Source organism: Vanellus vanellus (assembly GCF_965231255.1).
Source record: "Vanellus vanellus genome assembly, chromosome: 7".
NCBI lineage: Eukaryota > Metazoa > Chordata > Aves > Charadriiformes > Charadriidae > Vanellus > Vanellus vanellus.
The window spans coordinates 19329499-19347430 of record NC_138912.1 but is presented as its reverse complement, the minus strand read 5'-3'; the positions used below and the strand labels follow the sequence as shown (position 1 = coordinate 19347430).

The 17932-nt window shown below is 35.3% G+C and overlaps 1 protein-coding gene across 1 annotated transcript in view; it reads left to right on the top strand.

The window, feature by feature from the left end:
• Positions 1 to 17932, top strand: part of HECTD2 (HECT domain E3 ubiquitin protein ligase 2) — a 41764-nt gene that overhangs the window by 20255 nt on the left and 3577 nt on the right. The window contains exons 9-20 of the mRNA XM_082486208.1: positions 620 to 768; positions 2052 to 2175; positions 4519 to 4615; positions 5506 to 5613; positions 7477 to 7609; positions 11300 to 11388; positions 12473 to 12631; positions 13074 to 13148; positions 14123 to 14210; positions 14465 to 14571; positions 15763 to 15878; positions 16459 to 16602. Of these exons, the coding sequence (XP_082342334.1) occupies positions 620 to 768; positions 2052 to 2175; positions 4519 to 4615; positions 5506 to 5613; positions 7477 to 7609; positions 11300 to 11388; positions 12473 to 12631; positions 13074 to 13148; positions 14123 to 14210; positions 14465 to 14571; positions 15763 to 15878; positions 16459 to 16602 (1389 nt within the window). The remainder of the gene's footprint in view (positions 1 to 619; positions 769 to 2051; positions 2176 to 4518; positions 4616 to 5505; positions 5614 to 7476; positions 7610 to 11299; positions 11389 to 12472; positions 12632 to 13073; positions 13149 to 14122; positions 14211 to 14464; positions 14572 to 15762; positions 15879 to 16458; positions 16603 to 17932) is intronic.

Sequence of the window (17932 nt, the reverse complement as noted above, 5' to 3'; positions counted from 1 at the left end):
ATATATGATTTCATTTGAATTGGTGTTTACAAATAAGGTTTACCCTCTTGGTTAAGGATGCAATAGGCCTATTGATGATATTATTCTTAAAATATGTACTAGAAATCTAATCCATTAAAATAGTTGAGCTCTTAATTAGAAAAGGATCCTTTACTATATCTACACATATATGTGTATTGTTGTGATATTATGGAAGTGGTGCAGTACATAATTTAAAATGTACACTTGTCACAAGCATATGAAGTACTTTCCACTCTGTATTCATTAGGACCAAGTATTTCGGAATAAAAAATTCAGAATTCCTCAGTAGTCAGACTGTAGAGTGAAACTGCTAAGGATTTTTGTTTTCTTAGATTACTAAAAGTCAAGAACAAGTAGTGACTGCAATTTTTTTTTTTTTTTAAATCACAGACTTTAAAAAGCATAGTTAGGGGTGCACTGAAGAGCGTTGCTGTGTGTCAATATTTAAAAGCATGCTTCTTCAAACTTTGTATTTGGAGTTTTGTTTTTATGTATAGGACAAAAGCATGTTTTTTAAAGAATAACATTGAAATCTGATAATACAAACTCTAGTGTGGACAGTGATCACATGAGAATAACTACAGCATGTTTGTTTTAGGATTTCACAGAGGAGGTTCAAGCAGCTGGTGGACAGGTTACTGCAATTTATTTCTTTACGCCTGTTTCCTGCAAAACCTGAAGAGTTTCCACCTATGGTGAAATGTACCTGGTGGATTCCATCAGCAACCAAAGTCCTGGCTTTATTTAGTAGGTATTTTTCTTGAACTGTGTATGTGTATATATGTGCATGTATATGTATGTACATTTGTGTGTGTGTATATATATACATATGGGAGGGCTGGTTTATACCTCTCCTCTTCTGGGGAAGACTGACAGTGATGGTGGCACAGTACAAGCTACAATAAAATGCCAAAAAGTAGTAACCAACAAAAACCATCTATTGGCAAGTCTTCGTACTTGCTTTCCAATAGAGGATAATTGCTATGCATCATTTTCCTGTAACAACTGAAGGATCATTCAAACAAAAATCCACAGAAGTAACCGATGGTTAAAGTTTCTGTTTTAAATGCCAGAATTTCTTCTGTGAGTAGCTTACCCCCACAGAAGTATTCAGCATCTAAGAGAAGTTAGGTAATGCATATATGCCTCTTAAGTCCAAAATGACAGCTTAAAAATAGTAAATCCCTGTCCCTGAGAAACATTCTACATGGTCCTGCCTGTCCAGAGTGACAGTTTAGACATATAAGCTCAACTGTATCTAAAACCAAGATGTGTGTTGTCTAGCCATCTGTGAAAGAGTTCCTAATTCCTTAATTCTGGGAAAAGGGATATTTAGTAAATCAAAATACACTACTTTCTGTCTGACTGATCAAAATTAAATTATGTTTAAGTGCAAATAGAGAAAACTTATCAGCTTTTTGACATTATATGAATGTTATGTAATGGGATAGGCAGCTTAAATGTGAATTGGTTTTCTTCATTTGGCCAAGTACTTAATTTTTTTACTGGTAAGTCTAGGTGGTATATTAGTTACCTGAGGAAATAGATGTATCTTTGCGTACTGTTTCGTGCCCCTCTCTTTCCATCCTATTCGCAAACAGGTATCAAACTCAAACAAAGTATTGTTAACTGGGAAGCATGTAGATATTATATCCATAGCTATGTTTGAAATTAAATGAGCGTGTTTAAGAAATCCATCTATCAAAGTGCTTTTTTATTGATTTCAGCAGAACATTGCATTCTTTATCCATGAAACCTTACTTAGTGTATGTCATTAAGTGGGCTAGAGTCAAATGGAGGTTCTCTTATGATAAGTGGGCTGAACTAGGGATTTACCATTTTCTACAGCAATTAATCTGATGTCTTATGGCGTTATGTTATAGTTGTAACTCTGTAGCTAAGACCAAGACAAAGTTACTAGTAGCTGATTTGGCTTGTAGTTTCTGAGGTTGCTGGTGCTCAAGATGCCTAGAAAACAGATGTGCTGAGTCCAGGCAGTATGTGAAAAGACTTTTGTGTTTTCTTTGTAGATGCTGCAAATAGTCTGATCAGTCCTCCTATTATTTCATACACGGACTTCTATAATTCTACACTTGATCATATTGATCTTATGGAAGAATATCATAACTGGCAATGTTATGGAAATTCTCACAGGTAAGAGGAATAACCGGTTGTTTCTTGTTAAGTAGTATTTCAAAGCACTGTATCTACACTATGTATATCTATCTTAAATATAGTGTGTATATATAGTGTGTATATCTGATATACATGCACTTTATAGATGTGTATATATAGTTACATTAAATACTGTATTTTATTGGAAAAACATAGTATAGTCATTACTTCCTATATTTTCTACTGAATGGAATGCGAGATTGACTGTAATAAATCTCATTCTGCTTTTGCAAACTGAAGAAAAGATGTAAAATATAGATGACAGTACTATGACTTTATTATTTATTGGCATAGACTTCTAATTGAGTCTTACTACAAACATTTTAACCTCTAATACATTAATAGAAAATGGTGTTGTGTGCATACTTGCCACTTAAGGATGAAAATGTATCTAATTACCTGTATATATGTGGCTCCAACCATATTTGTTCCAGTGAAATCAATTGTACTATTTCTGTTACATGAAAATAAATACAAAAGTTAAATCTTTACAGAATAAAAGCTTGCAAAGGTATTTCTCTTCTTGAGAGGCAGACAGCAGTACGATTTAAACATCTAGAGAAACTGTCATTTCATCTTTCTGCTAAAGTTTAAAATCTTATTAATATTTTCTTAATAAAAGTAATATTTTGTATAGCTGTATTTTTCAGCATATCAGTATGTATCACTCAGACTTTACAGCTTGAATTACGAGGTCAATTAAAATTTCCCTATGTTTCAAGACTTTTCTGTAAGCTAATGTAAGACATCACCCATCCAAATGTAGCTTTTTGTTTATTGCATATGCAATTTTCCTTGCCTTTAGCAGCAGTTGAGGAAAACTTGGAGAGCGTAATTTTGTAATTTGCTTGACCAAAGCAGGTATTTTAGGCTAGGCTTCTGTCTGATACCTGCTACTCTGCTTGGGAAGGAAAAAGAAGGGAAGAAAAGAAAAGAAAAAAAACCAACACCAAAACCCATGACAATGAGAGCATTGGAATCTGAATAGTGCTGAGCTTCAAAAAAAAAATTTTTTTTTTTTTTTTTTTTTTTGCATTGGCACCATCTGGCTGGTTTTGCACCCGCATCCAAGCTTATAAAAGGGCTGTGATATTTCCACCTGCTCCAGTTCTTTTCAGTTAGCTGCGAACTCAATATATATCAAAACAAAGTTTCCTTGATACATAATTTCTGTAGTGGCTGAGGTGCAGACTAGCTGCATTATTCTTAAAGTAAATTCAGTTCTTTCATGCCATTACAACCACACGTTTTTCCAGTTTTACCTCTCTTAACTCTATCATTTGTTCCACTTTAAAAAAAAAAAAAAGTAAATAAAAAAAAAACAAAAAAACAAAAACAAAAAATAAACCCCAAAGAATGGCAATCAAGACTATATGCTTAGAACTAAGAAGGCGAAGTAGGAACAAGTCCTGGTTTACATTCTGTATGAAATATTTTGAAATACATAATTCTTCAAACTAAGTCAATACTCCTTGTTAAGACATTTTGGATTAGTATTTCCAGGAGACCAAGTGAGAATATTTTTCCTCATTTCCTTTCTTTCTTAAAGACCTTAGAATCCAGAGCTTCTTACAGGCAGGATTCAGGGTGTACATGCAGTCTGGATTGAAGATGCACACCTAGAGTCTGAAGCTCTGGGTATTTCAATATAAACTTCTGCTAGGTGATGCATGAGCTAAATCAACAACAAACTCACCAAAATAACCAGTACCAAAAAAATATTTTACCTTGATGATTTCTGAAGTTATTCAAAATTAATTTGTATTCTTTGATTGCAGTGGAATGTGGCAGTGATCTGGTATTTTAGAAGTCCTAAACACTTGTAATCCTGGGTTAAATCTGAAGGACCTGTGGAAAATCAGTTCCTTTGAAAATCAATTCTGCAGCAAATAAGCCAAACCAGAAGTATTTCTACTGTGTACCTAAGAATGCTGCACTGAGATAGCATTTTTCCTGTATTTAATAAGAAGATATTACTGTTTTTTAATTCAGTGTAGCAATTAAAATTTAGTATTTAAAGCAGAAGATGACTGTTTATTAGGTCTATTGATAATGAAAAACAATTAAAAAGGCGCTTTATTGAGGATAAGTATTATTACTGATTACAATTTCTAGTAGTATTTGCAAATAACAGTTTGTTCTACTGAATTTAGTATCTATGTAAACAACCACCAAAAAAACAGCAGCTATTTGCAAATTACTGTCAGTGGAGGGAAGATAGTTATTGAATGATAATGCAAAGATTCACTCCTGTATTCTTAAAAAGAAAATAATATCCTAGATGCTAAAAAGGAAATATTTTATCTTCTTTTCTCTTGTTAGGTTTTCTTTCTGTCAATACCCATTTATTATTTCTATAGCAGCAAAAAAAGTTATTATTCAAAGGGACTCAGAACAACAGATGATAAGTATTGCACGGGTAAGTCACAAATGTTTGTATCTCATCCATTGGTATTTTATAAGTTTTCTTAGATTGATATTACATACAGCCTTTCTTCACAGCTTCTAGTATTTTGGACTACCCTGAAAAAGAACTTGAGCCGTTTTACTGTTACTGGTCTACAAATGCCCATGCTGGATTCTCTCAGTATTTTTATATTTTAATGTGCGTAGTTTCAGGATGCTTATAAATACCAGTGTTGTGGAGAAAGAATTACAGTAATTATTTTTTTTCTTTTTTGAGAAACCAGCTTAATGTGCTAGCATATTAAATTAACAAGATAATTAAGGAAGAAAAATTCTATGAGAATCTTGGACTGTTTCCTATTTTATTCTGTGAAGATATGTTGTCAGGGAAGACCAAGATGCAACTGCATGTTCTCAAGTCACAAAAGAGGTACTGCTTCTGGGAGGCCTCTTCTGTTTTGAAAGAGGCATTGTCTGCCTCCTTCAGTGGTAATTTTCTTCAGGTGCTAGGTGATACTGGTTTCCTCACTGCTCAGTGTGGCAGCACCACAACCTATCTGTTCCTGTCTTGCTAGATGTGTCTTGTGAATAGCTAAGTAAAGCACAAGCCATTCTCCAGAATCTTATGGGTATGTTTTTAACTATCAGGGAGTTTAAAAGGTTGCTGCACAATTGCCACCGTCTTGTTAAACTTCCTGATAAGTTAGTTTGAATATGGTGTAAATGCCATCTGCAGTAGAAAAGAAATTGTGCTCCATCCCTTAGGAGGTACTGAAGCAGCTATAATATTAGGGTAATGTCATTAATGCAAGATACTAAGGACTTTTTACATTTAACAAGTATGGCACTTTGTGTTTTAAATGGAGATGCTGCCTATGTGATGTTTCTTTTTCATTCAAATAGCAAAGCCTTGTGGATAAAGTCTCCCGTAGACAGAAACCTGACATGAATATGTTGTTCCTAAATGTGAAAGTGAGGAGGACGCACCTTGTTAGTGATTCACTTGATGAGGTAACAAAAAAAATGTAATTAAATGGTGTGTTGCTGCAGAATAGCTACTGCACTTAAATTTCAGTTTGATAAGTCATATCTAAATCTTTCTGCACCAAGAGATTGGAAATATAACTGTATAAAACTAAATAAAAAAAACTGAATTACTGTCACAGTACCAGTGCTGCAGAATAGTTTGGGTTAAACCTTCTGACCTTTATTTTCCATCCTCATACTGCTCCATAGCTAAGCCCGTAATGAACATGTATGTTCTCATGCCATGCAGTATGTGTTTGCACTTGCAATTTTTGTTTTAAGAATACAGTGCATAATTATCAGGTTATGTAGGACTTGGTTCCATGGTAGGAGCATGAGTAGTACGTGACTAATCACTAATAAGTTTGTTCTGTTCTAATTCTTGGAATATTTTTATTCTTTTCCTTCACTAACGTCTCTGTCCTTAAAGAATAATTTTAGGCTTTCTTAAGTTCTTATCTTGATTTTAACAAATTCCTCACATTCTTGAATGTAATTTTTCCATTTTTAGAAATGAAACGGATGTATCCATGAAAGCAGGCAATTCTTCAGTATCCACTGAACCTTACTAATTAACTTTATTTAATTAAATTTAGTTCCCTACTCTTTCTCAACACTAAAACCAGCCTGATGGGATTGAAAAGTAGTTCCAAGTGGTGAAAACGAGACCAAACAAATTCTGATTACTCATGTTCAGAAAACATAAGTTTAAACTTTTTTTTCCTAGATTAAAGCTTGTCTATTGTGGCCTTCTCTCCTAAGATAGAAGAACTATGAGTGGTAATACTGCTTTCTCTCAGGCACTGTAGGTTGTTGGTTTTTTTTTTCCCACACTGAAGTAATCAAGAGCAACTTCAAGAGTTCTGACAGCCAATTTATTTCTAATGTTTTCTTCTTCTGCCCATCTCAGGGATGAGTAAAAATGCATTATATTATCCATATTCTCAAAAGCATGGGGAGTGAAAAGTGCGGGAAAGATGTATTATTTGTGTTTCAAATTTAAAAAATCAATTTGCAAAGCTAATTAGCATTGCATCTAATAAAAAGTGTGTGTCAAATAATACAAATGCCTATAGTTATAAAATTTGTGCAACAGTCATTTACTTGAGCAGCTAACAACGTAGAAATTATTTTATCACATGCATCTCCCTGACTGGTTTAAACGCTTTCTCTGGAGCTGACCAGTAATTAATGATTTAAAGAAATATTGTATAGGGACTTGATCTGAAAGACCACTGCTAGTTGTGAAAGGCTGTAATCTAATTCTTTGCAAGTCTTTTGCATACCTGGATGAAATGCTGTCTCTTAGGACAAAAGAAGGAAAAGAGCTTGTACCATTGTCTAAAAAATGTTTTACAAAACAGCTGATACTTGCTGGCAGGTATCTTACACTGAACAGAATGGTGTCCAAATATTGAAAGTTTTAGCTACCTCCTTATTTCTAAATAGCTCCAAAGGATGTCTAATTTTTTTAAATCTATCATTTCTTCCTGGCAGAGTATCTTCTATATAGGTAAAAAAATTATATATATCCAAAATATTCCAGACAGACTCAATTCATTGTATCTAGTAGCTTATTAAAATTCTTTTTGCATACCACCTAACTTCTTTTCTAGCCTAGAGAGTGGCACCATCTGCAAGGTACTTGATGATGTCAGGTAGTCATGATTGTCTTGCTTCTGCAGTTCGATCATTGTTTTGATGCAATTTTGACCTATTAGTAGATGATGCAAGTTATTAGTTTAAACAAAGCAAAAGCAATAGAGACAGAGATGTGTCCTCTATGGCTAAAGGTAGCAATAATATGTTAAATCTCCTTTTTCTTCTTCCCTACCTATTTTGCAACAGCTAGCAAGGAAGAGGGCAGATCTGAAAAAGAAGTTGAAAGTCACATTTGTAGGGGAAGCTGGTCTTGATATGGGTGGCCTGACAAAAGAATGGTTTCTTCTTCTCATTCGCCAGATTTTTCACCCAGATTATGGTGAGTCCTCATAGATGTTCTCAAGTACAACCTGAAAATTTGTTCATTTTAAATTGTCAAAACAGTGATGCATAAGAATTCTTCATTAGTCCAGTATTAGGCAGACCAGTTACAAGTTGATGTAAAACCAAAAGCAGGCAAGTTGGAATTGTATATAGATGAGAAGTTTTGGCATAGAGGAAGGTGGAAGAGAGTGGGAAGTACTTGAAGAGCTTTGAAGATCTTAGCTTTTGACAAGGTGGTTCAAGCATTGCTGAATAACTGAGAATCTGCTTCAGTGGTATGGCAAAATTAGAGGGTGAACAAATCTCTGATCAATGGAAGGTTTAGAATTAAAATTAGGATTCAGCTTTTTAAGACTTTAGTCATGCTAAATCCTGTTTCAGAAACCAGAGGCTCAGTATTTTATGGTTTGTTAGTATCCCTAGCCTAGTGAGCACATTGGATGAGCATCAGGGGGATTCGGGTCTGACAGGAGATTTTCCTTGAAGTTCTTCCTCTAATATATCTGTGGTGTTACAGCGTTTCCATCTTTATCCAGAGACAGGATCTTGATTTACCTCTGGGCAAATGGGAGAAGGCCATCAACTATTTTATGGAGTAGGACAAGGATAATTTAAAGCTGTTATAACTCAAATGGAATCGGGCCTTTGAAAGGGTTCTTTCCATTTCTCTTCTGAGTAGAAAACCTTCTATAAGTATTAGTGAATTGCTAGACCTACTAACAAGGTAAGAAGAATAAGCAAAAGCTATGCAAGCCATTGAAACGCCGACATTTGTCTGCCCTTGGAAATTTTCTAGGATTCACACAAGTATATGTTTGCATTCATATATTTTGATTTAAGAATAGTTTTCTTCCATTTAGCTTAATATGTTGTTCAGTTGCAATTGGAATATGATATTCCTGTTCCAAAATAGGAAGAGACATATAGCAGCCTTTGAAGTAGATGGTTTAGCAAATATTCAAGTGGAGATAAGGCTAAATGTATTTGTCACCTGCCATCTTTGCCTCTTTCTTCTCATGCTGCATTTTCTGTTTTTTTACAGTGCCTTCAGCTGTCTTCTTATTGCTAGTTTAGGGAGTTTCCCTGTTTTTTGTAAGTAGCTACAGTTGGATGCTGTTGCAGGCCTCAGTTCTGGCAAACTGCTGACTCTGGCCTCCTGTGTATCAGTGGTTTCTGTTTGCACAGGTAGTTGCACTGATAGTGTCTGCAAGTTCTTGCACTATTTCTGCGATTAGTGCAGGTAGAAGTTAGTTCTTAATTGAATCTTTGTCATCATATATTCTGTTTGGGGTATCTGTGTGGCCAGTATTCTTAAAGTGGTCTGAGATGCTCTCAGGAGAGAAAGATCCTTCAGTCAGATGTAGAGACAGTATAGGCAGATGTGAGACTGAATGAAATAGCCTGCCTCTGCTGTTACCAGGACCTGTGAGCCCATAATGCTATTTGCAGGTCCAAGGTGGGGGGCGGGAAGGAAGATTTTTTGAGTAAATGGAAGACATGAATGAGCACCTACTTGTTTTATATTGCTGTAGATGGATCTGGGTGGGTTTTTTCCCCACTCTAATATTCCTCAAATGAGTCAGCTCTCAGCTGTGCATGAATACATTACTGATGTTATAATGGGTTAAAGTGTTCCAAGGCTGGGTCTTAAATTAGAAACATTGGTTTCCAGGAAGTTCAGCGTAACACCTGATAGCCATTGCTGGAATGCAAGAGCTTGTCTGTCATGTCCCTTAAATGCATGGTCCTCTGTTGTTTATAAGATTCCTTCTAAAACTCCGTCCAGAGTTTCAAGTCATAACTATGTCCTCAGATGTTCCGAGATCCTTATTTGCCTATAGCCCCTTTTCTAGTAAAAAGGGGTCTGTGTGGAGATATGACATTTGGTGGTAACAACCTTAATAGGAAGCAACTTACCCTGGACAAAGTGTTCTGTAAGTTTGACAGTTATGTTAGTAAAAATGTGTTGTGAGCAGAGCTTGGTAACTGATGAGTTTGGAAACATTTGAGAGTAATTTTTTTTTTTTTTTTTTTTCTGCCAGCTCTGGCAGGCTTCCTCACTTTAATGTGTCAATTCTTTCATTGATATGACTATCAGGAAAGTGCGGGAGGAGTTCAGAAATGTTCTCGTCCCTTGGAAAGGGGCTCTGCATACTCTGCTGTCTTGAATGTTTAAGTTGCAAATAACATATGTCAGCAGCTTGAAAGGAAAAAAATAGGAAAACATCACTGTCATTACCCTTTCCAGGTTAGCTGATCCTGCAGGTTTAACCCCTGAAATTAAAGAACTACCAATTAACTCAGTTGTCTGCCCTCCTATGTGTGCTATGATGCTTTCTTCATCTCATTGCAGACAACTAATAAATGGCTTTTGAGACCTATTTTGTTTCAGCATCACTGCCATCTTTCAGTATTTGAACCTTGCTGTGCCTTACATGCAACTGTTCTGTTGCTTCTGGTAAAGGCACTGTCTAAACCTTTTGTGATGAGCACCTTTCTGAGCTAAAGTTCAAAAGATTAAGTTAGATTGTTCAGGAGAGTAGGGGGGGTGGGAAACATGAAGGCAGAGTTTTACCTATAAATTTTCATAAGAACTAGATGTCTCTGGGAAATCGGTTGGATTTCTTTTCTTTTTTTAATCCAAAGGAGTTTGATTTTTCGTTTAAATATCACTTTTCCCCAACTTCATCTTCAAACATAAATGTGGTAAGCTATTGCATACAAGATGTCCTTAGTCAGTGCTTTGGTTTGTACACTGACGGTGGAAACAATAATAAACTGTTGGCCCATTCAATCCCAACAAATTAAAACCAGTCGTCATGTTTTATCCAATTTACTTCTGCATTGCTGAAGTTAATTTCACTGTTAGTGCACACTTAACTAGAGCGTGTTGCTTCTCTAAGCAGTACTTCCTAGGCATCTTAAAGCTGTTATGTGGTTTCATTACATAGTTTTTTACTTTCTATCACTCTTTAACCAGGATGATCCATATCTGATGCAAATAGCAGTCAAACTAGTCTATAGTCATGATTTCAGTAGGATCTAGCTTGTCATTTAGTCCAGGGAGTGGCGCTTTTAGGGTATTTGTGTTTTGGGTGGTTGTGTTTTTTGGTTTTGTTTTGTTTTGGTTTTTTTAATTTCTACAATTTTTTGTCAGAAAATATCAACCATACACCTTTGCTGCTAGTAAACCTTTTACAGCATTCTATTCCAAGAAGGTAAAGCTTGTGGTATTTATATTATGGGATTCACACCAGCGTTTTTAAAGATTGTCATCTGCTATTGACCCAGGAAGGGAGGAAAAGATGGCTTTATGTTGCAGCAAGAAGTTTTTTAGTTAGACAATTAACGTTTCTGGCTGTACAGATGATGAAGTACAGTGAAGAAACAGATTGCACAGAGACAGTGCAGAATATCCACAACTGGAGGCACTGAAGAACGCGTTGCACTGGCACCCAACAGGGCTGGTGGGCTTGGGCCTGCTTTGGGCTTGGCGGTCCTTGGTGGTCCTGGCCCAAGCACCCATAGGCTCCTGCTGGGGTGGGAAGAGGGGGCTGAGAACAAGCGTGGAGATACGGGCACTCCTGGGAGGACTTTTAAGGATGCATATGTGAGAAAGACGAGGTTTTGTATGACTTTTTATTGAAGCTCAGGCTTTGTAAAGGCCATTGTTCCTGTTCTGCAGGCATGTTCACCTACCACAAGGACTCGCACTGCCATTGGTTCAGCAGCTTTAAGTGCGATAACTATTCTGAATTCCGATTGGTTGGAGCTGTATCCTTTTATGTCCAGTAGACGGTGCTAAGCAGACAGCTGTTCATTGAGTTGGTACATTGATTAAAGCTCATTCAGGTGATGTATATACAAGTGTGTTCTGTTTAAAATGTATGAATGAATGTCATTCAAGCAAGTGAACTAAAAATAGGAAGAAAATGGTGGGCACGTGGTACATTTCAGAGTTGGAGAATACTAGAATTAAGATTAAACATGCAACATTTTGTGTGTAAATTGTAATTTTTTATGTACTTACGCCTCTGAGTTTCATTCAGTAAACATAAGTGAGCCTGTATGCATTAATATTTCATTTAAGTCCCTTCTGATCACTAGGTGGCCTTTGTTTTTTTTTTCTTAACTGAATGGAAGCCACATGCTCGTTTGAGTAGAAGTTTATTTCCTAGGGTTTCTGTTGTGGTCATTTGTGAAGTCCTCAGGCAAATGGTTAATGATTATATGCTTATAACCACTAAGATGAGATGATGATGTCCCCACTTTACTGATTTCAGTTGGACCAGATGATTGTTGTAGGTTTCTTCCAACTGAACTATTCTATTCTAGTGAGAAGCTGAATCATGAACTGGATTCTTCTCTTTTTTGGTATCATTTCAAATTCATTTCACAAGATACGCTTAAATGTGCTAGCTGATGAGCTGCAGTGCCAGTTCAGATTTGTCTTTATGCTTTTAGATTTATTTAAAAGAAAAATTGCTATATTGAGCTCTCCTTAGAATTTTTGGATTAAAAAAAAATATGTATAGTTCTCTTAAACTTTTTTCATAACAATACTTTGGAACAATTTATTCTAGAAGTGCTCATATAGAATATTGTGATGAAGATTCTCAAGTGTTCTCTTCATGTGCATCATTTAACCATTTTAACTACTACTTGTAATATAAAACTGCATTTAAAATTGTCAGTCCAAAAAGAATTAAAAAAAATTAAATAATTTCCATTCCTTCTGTGGGTTTAGCATGTATTAGAGTATGCTGAGTAAAATCTTAAAATATTTTTTCCAAGTTACTTAAAATATTAACTACAATAAGGATGTATGGGGTTTGCCCTTAACGTTTGACGTGTATAGCTTATGGGACTTGCTGTATATAATAGCATCACCTTGGATATTCGTTTCCCACCTTGCTGTTACAAGAAACTATTGAGTCCTCCCATTGTTCCCTGTGATCATAACACGCTTGTAGGCATTTGTGATGTCACATTAGATGACCTGTTTCAGATTATGCCTGTAAGTATTATGTTTTTTAAGAGGCTAAATCACTGATTTAAAACTTTTTATTTATATTTAATGTTTGAATTATAAACTGTTTGAAAACAGCTTTTCTTTAGCAGAGGCTGGTAAAGTCTCCTTTTCTTCTGTTGAAAACGGAAATTTTCCATGTTTTCTAGCATAGCAGAATTTTTGTTGGTTGACTTGAAGTTAGAATACCAAAATCTCATATAATCATTCTAGACACATTTTCTGTGGTAAAAAGAAACATGAAACAGTTTATACTGAAATAAATACATATACACATGCATACTAAGCAGCGAGCTTTTCTTTGTGCATGCAGTTTGAATATACGGCTTTTTCCAAGATACTTTTTGTATAAAGTAATGATTCCGGCACGTCCCTGCAACGTACATCGCTTAGTTTTGTAGATATACTAAAGAATTTTTACTCATTGTAGGAATTGGCCCATGGACTAAGTGAACTTCTATCCTATGAAGGCAATGTCGAAGAGGATTTTTACTCAACCTTTCAGGTCATTAAATACACAATTATAAGTGATTCTCAAACTCGTTCAGTAATTTTTACCGATGGTTCTGCAGTGGAATGCCCTACTGCTGCATGATTGCTCATTGTTTGGAATATAAGTGCATGGGCATTAAAGGCTGCTTCAAGAACCTGTCTAGTCCTGGGGCTTTGGGGCACACAGAGGCTGGCTCCGTTACCCGGCTTTAAGCTGTTGTCCCCTGACAGCGTAGGTGGACCTGACCACTGACTGCCAGGGTTGCATGGCTGGATGCCGGTGCGTTTCCAGCACTTTGCTTGCTCTGACACCATCACCTTGTGATCCATGACCTGGTTTGAGGAATTCATCTGGACGCAAAACAATCCCTTTTCTGTCTAATCCAGGTGCTAGCCAAAGCTTACTCTGGTTATTTTATACGCTTTGTCCAGGAAATCTCACTTAACAGTAGCCTGACCTGTATGTCTAACTGCTACTTGAATCAAGAAAGCCTTTTTCATTTATTCATTGTTTTAGAACACATACTAGTTAGTAAAATTTTGTGCTGGTTTATGGATACGTATTGGACTAGTATTGAGCGTTTTTCCTCAGCTTTGAATTACGTTATTGTCAGACCATGTGAGAATTTTTGTAAAGCGGGTACTTTTGAGTTTCCAGGTGAGCAACAGTGGAACAAATACCTTCTTAATTTTATTTGATGCTCCTAAATTTTTCTTTCGTATGAAAAACTGTGTGGCTCCAGAGCCTGCAGGTCAGTTTTATATGCCACTGTGTAACAGGGTCAATTTTTCTACTTTAAATAGCAATTTCTTGAGCAATTTGTTGAAAATTGTAATATTTAGCTTTTAAAAACCCCACAACCGTCAAAATTACAGCAAGTGGTAAAGAGAGAGGGGAAATACATTAAATAATAAATACAAGCTTTGTAATTTGTGAGTATATGAATGTATTTTCCAGTACTGACTTTGACTCCTTTCCTTCTCCAGGTTTTTCAGGAAGAATTTGGTGTTATAAAATCTTATAACTTAAAGCCAAATGGAGATAAAATTCCAGTCACAAATCAGAATAGGAAAGGTACTTCAATATGTATAAACTGCACATATTTGGCAGATTTAAGTTTGTCCTTTTTTTCCTTCTTATAAGCCAAGGTTTTCTTTAACAAAGTGTGGAAGTGAAATTACTGTAGTCCTTTCTCATATGCCTACCCAATTTAATAGTATCTAAAATTAAATGCATTCATTTTTCTTCATTCAATACAATTTGAGAGAGCACAACAAATGATTATTCAAAATTATGATGTAACAAAATAAAATGTTTTTGTTTCTTAGAATATGTGCAGCTCTATGTTGATTTTCTTCTCAACAAATCAATCTACAAACAATTTGCTGCTTTCTATTATGGATTTCATAGTGTCTGTGCTTCATATGCGTTACTGGTAAGAATAAAATGAAACATGACTCTTCTGTTTCAAATACATGCCAATGACTTATCTAAATTAAACAAATTACGCTGGTTGATTCTAGGATTCGTGAATAATCTTGATTGATAATTGTGAATAATTGTTGATTAATCCAACATAAGCAGAAGAAATTAAGCAGGTAATCAACTGTTATCTGTAGTGTTCCGTTGAAAACAGATAAAGCTCCGCAGGTTAGCTTTATCAGTATGCATTCACAGGCTCTCATGTGAATGTTGACAGGGGTTCTCTCTATTCCCTATATTTATGAGCAGCAGAGCAACTATGTCTGTGTGCTCTTGAGTGACTCCTCTGAAAACACCTATTACTTTTTGCAGGAAGAACACTCAGTGAGGTTGAAATTAAACATTCTTCCGTATTCAGTCCTGTTTGGCTGTTGGAATGCCTTTTGTAATTTGCATCATCCCTTGTGCAGTAAGAAGAGAAAGAAGAGGCAATTACAATTTGCATGAGATTTTCTTCATTCCTGTGAAATTAGCCAAGTATGACATACTTGCAGCAAAGTGAGATGTGACTAACTGCAGGGAAGGTTCTGGAAGGAAAATGAAAGCACGTCATGGCATTTCAATGGATTTCCATGCAATTTAACAATGTAGTAAATGAATAAATAGATTCTGCAGCTGTAAGTTTAGTGGTTGTTAAATGTGGTTAATTTTTATGTGTATTTGCTTTGCACAGCAGTATGTACAACTAAGAGTCAGGTTCTGTCAGTCACTGCTACTCATCAGCCTACACTGGGACTTTTCAGTGTAAATGAAATGCAAGTTGTAACCAAAATTGGGATCAAAACCCTCCCTCTGAATTCCATGTGTGCGAATTTAACTTTCTTCCTGACCCACTTGTAACCTAATCAGATGACAGGCGAGTCAGCGTAATAAATGTAAGAATGGAAAAGAAGTGAGGCACAAAAGCAATACGCTAAAATAATGATGTTATCCAGTAATTTGCTTTATACTATAAGTAGTAAGAGATTCTTCAAAGTACTGAGGAATTAATTTTTCTATAAAACAGTATGTATGTAAGTTATAGATTTATATTGAATGATACTCTTAATTTTTCTATAATGCCAAAAGAAAAACCTAATCTGAATCTAGTAGCATCATTTCTCATCTTTAAAAAAATAAATATTTTATCCTTAATTTCTGGCAGCTGCTTCGTCCAGAAGAGGTTGAAATTCTTGTCTGTGGCAGTCCTGAACTGGATATGTCTGCTTTACAGCGAAGTACCCAATATGAGGGCTACCAAAAAACTGATCTTACTATACGGTAGGCTTAATTTTTTTCATTCTAATTTCTGAGTTTAAAAACATCATAAAATGGTAGACTGTTGGGAATAATCTCAGAGAATAATCTGAGAATGATTGAAGTTTTTAAAACTTATTTCCAAGTAAGACAAAGACACTATTAGAGTTAGGTCCTTAATGGCATAATGAGTTGCTGCATACTTTTAAAAGGTTGTGATCAGGTTGAAATAGAGATAGTTTAAAATAGAGTACCTTCAAATCCTGCATAGTGAAATCTGAGTCTTTATTTTTATTATCCAATCTTCTAAAAATGTTTTTTCTCTTCTGATGCTATTTGAGACTAAGGACACTTATATTAGTGAGTAGAGGCATTTATATTTGTATAGAAAAGTGAGTTTGGGCATCATTTGACAAGATTTGTCAAATCCTTAGGAGTTTATTTAACCTTGCATGTTAGGATACTACTGATTAATATTACATTAATTAAATTTCAGTAAATTACATTTATCGTGTAGTACTTGCTGTTGTATTATCATCATCACACTGTTTTGTCATGATATTGCATCTTACACCATTTTCTTCTCCCTCTGCCCTGAACATAGATACTTTTGGGATGTAGTACTTGCATTTTCTCTTGACCTTCAAAAGAAGCTGCTACATTTTGCTACAGGAAGTGATAGAGTACCTGTGGGCGGAATGGCTGATTTGAATTTCAAGATTTCAAAGAGTGAAACATCCACTAATTGGTAAGTAGTTTTCTGGATTTTTTAAAATTTTTGTTAAATTATTTCCTGAGAGCCCTTATCGCTCTTGAATGGCTTTTTGAAGAAAAGCAAACTAATGTATAAGGAAGAAACTTTATGGACTTCTTCAGTTTCTCTTCAAAATGTTGTTATACCCAATTATTGATTGCATAAATTTTCCAGGTGACCATCTAATAGAAAATTGATTTTCCGGTCAACATTTATATTTGAGGCCAGGAATTCTTTATTTATAGAGATTCCTTACATGTTTTCAATTCAAATAAATTATTTATTTAATTGTTCCTAACATGACAGCTGAGCTAATGAAAATATACTGTGAATCATCATGAATTGTTCTACATTTGTTGAGTCTGTTTGTCATTATGTATAGCAGCCACTTCAGTTGCAAGAAATGCTTGCATTCTCTCTTGATGGTCTAAATAAGAATTTTAACGCATATAGCTAGAGAAGATGTAGCATTCCTTTAGGGTCTCTGGTGAGTAAGTGTATGGCTGATCCAGTGGTTGCTCAGAAGAAATAGGAACAAAGCAGCTTTGTAATTTCATTGCAAAGGTTAAATTGTTCGTGCCAAGTTCTTATGTTTCTGGTAGTGTTTTACTTTGTATTGAATTGACTTGAGAAATTCCACGTACTTTCCAGCTAGTATTTTCCTTCTCAAGATTGGAGAAAGTCCATTTAAATAATTTGGAAAGCTGTATAGAAAAGCTTACTGGTCTGAAACTCACTGCTAAGCAGTAACCGCTGACAAGCAGTAATTACTGGCTTTACATAAATTTCTCAAACGTTTAAGGTAATCAAAATACTTAAATGGAACTATGTTTTTAAAGTCAAAATTTTGTTGGGTTTTCTGTGGTGAGATGAATTAAACGCATAAACATAATAAATCCTGATTTTTGTTTTTAAATTTGGGTTATCTCATTTCCTGTGGTATTTCTAATGCTTTATCAATGAGCTAATAATTGTTTCCAGTAACATGTTAAAGGAACATGCAGATCTGATGAAAAATCAGTTAATGTTGAATCTCTGTTTATTTCCTGTAAATTGTTCTTTTTCTTAAAAATAGGAATATGTGTTTTGAAATAGTGTGCATTTTAAAATTCTGTAGGTCTGTATTTTGCAAGATAATTGTTGCAGTCAGACTGCCCGCGTGGGGATGAACATAGACATGTTGGCATTGCATTGCTCACACAGTAGGATCAAAGAATGCAGCAATAAGAATTGCCAAAATAATAGTTTGCAGTTTCCCAACTTTCTGAATTCTGAAGCACATGACTCCAGACTGATTAACAGATCTTTGCTTGCTTGTTTAATG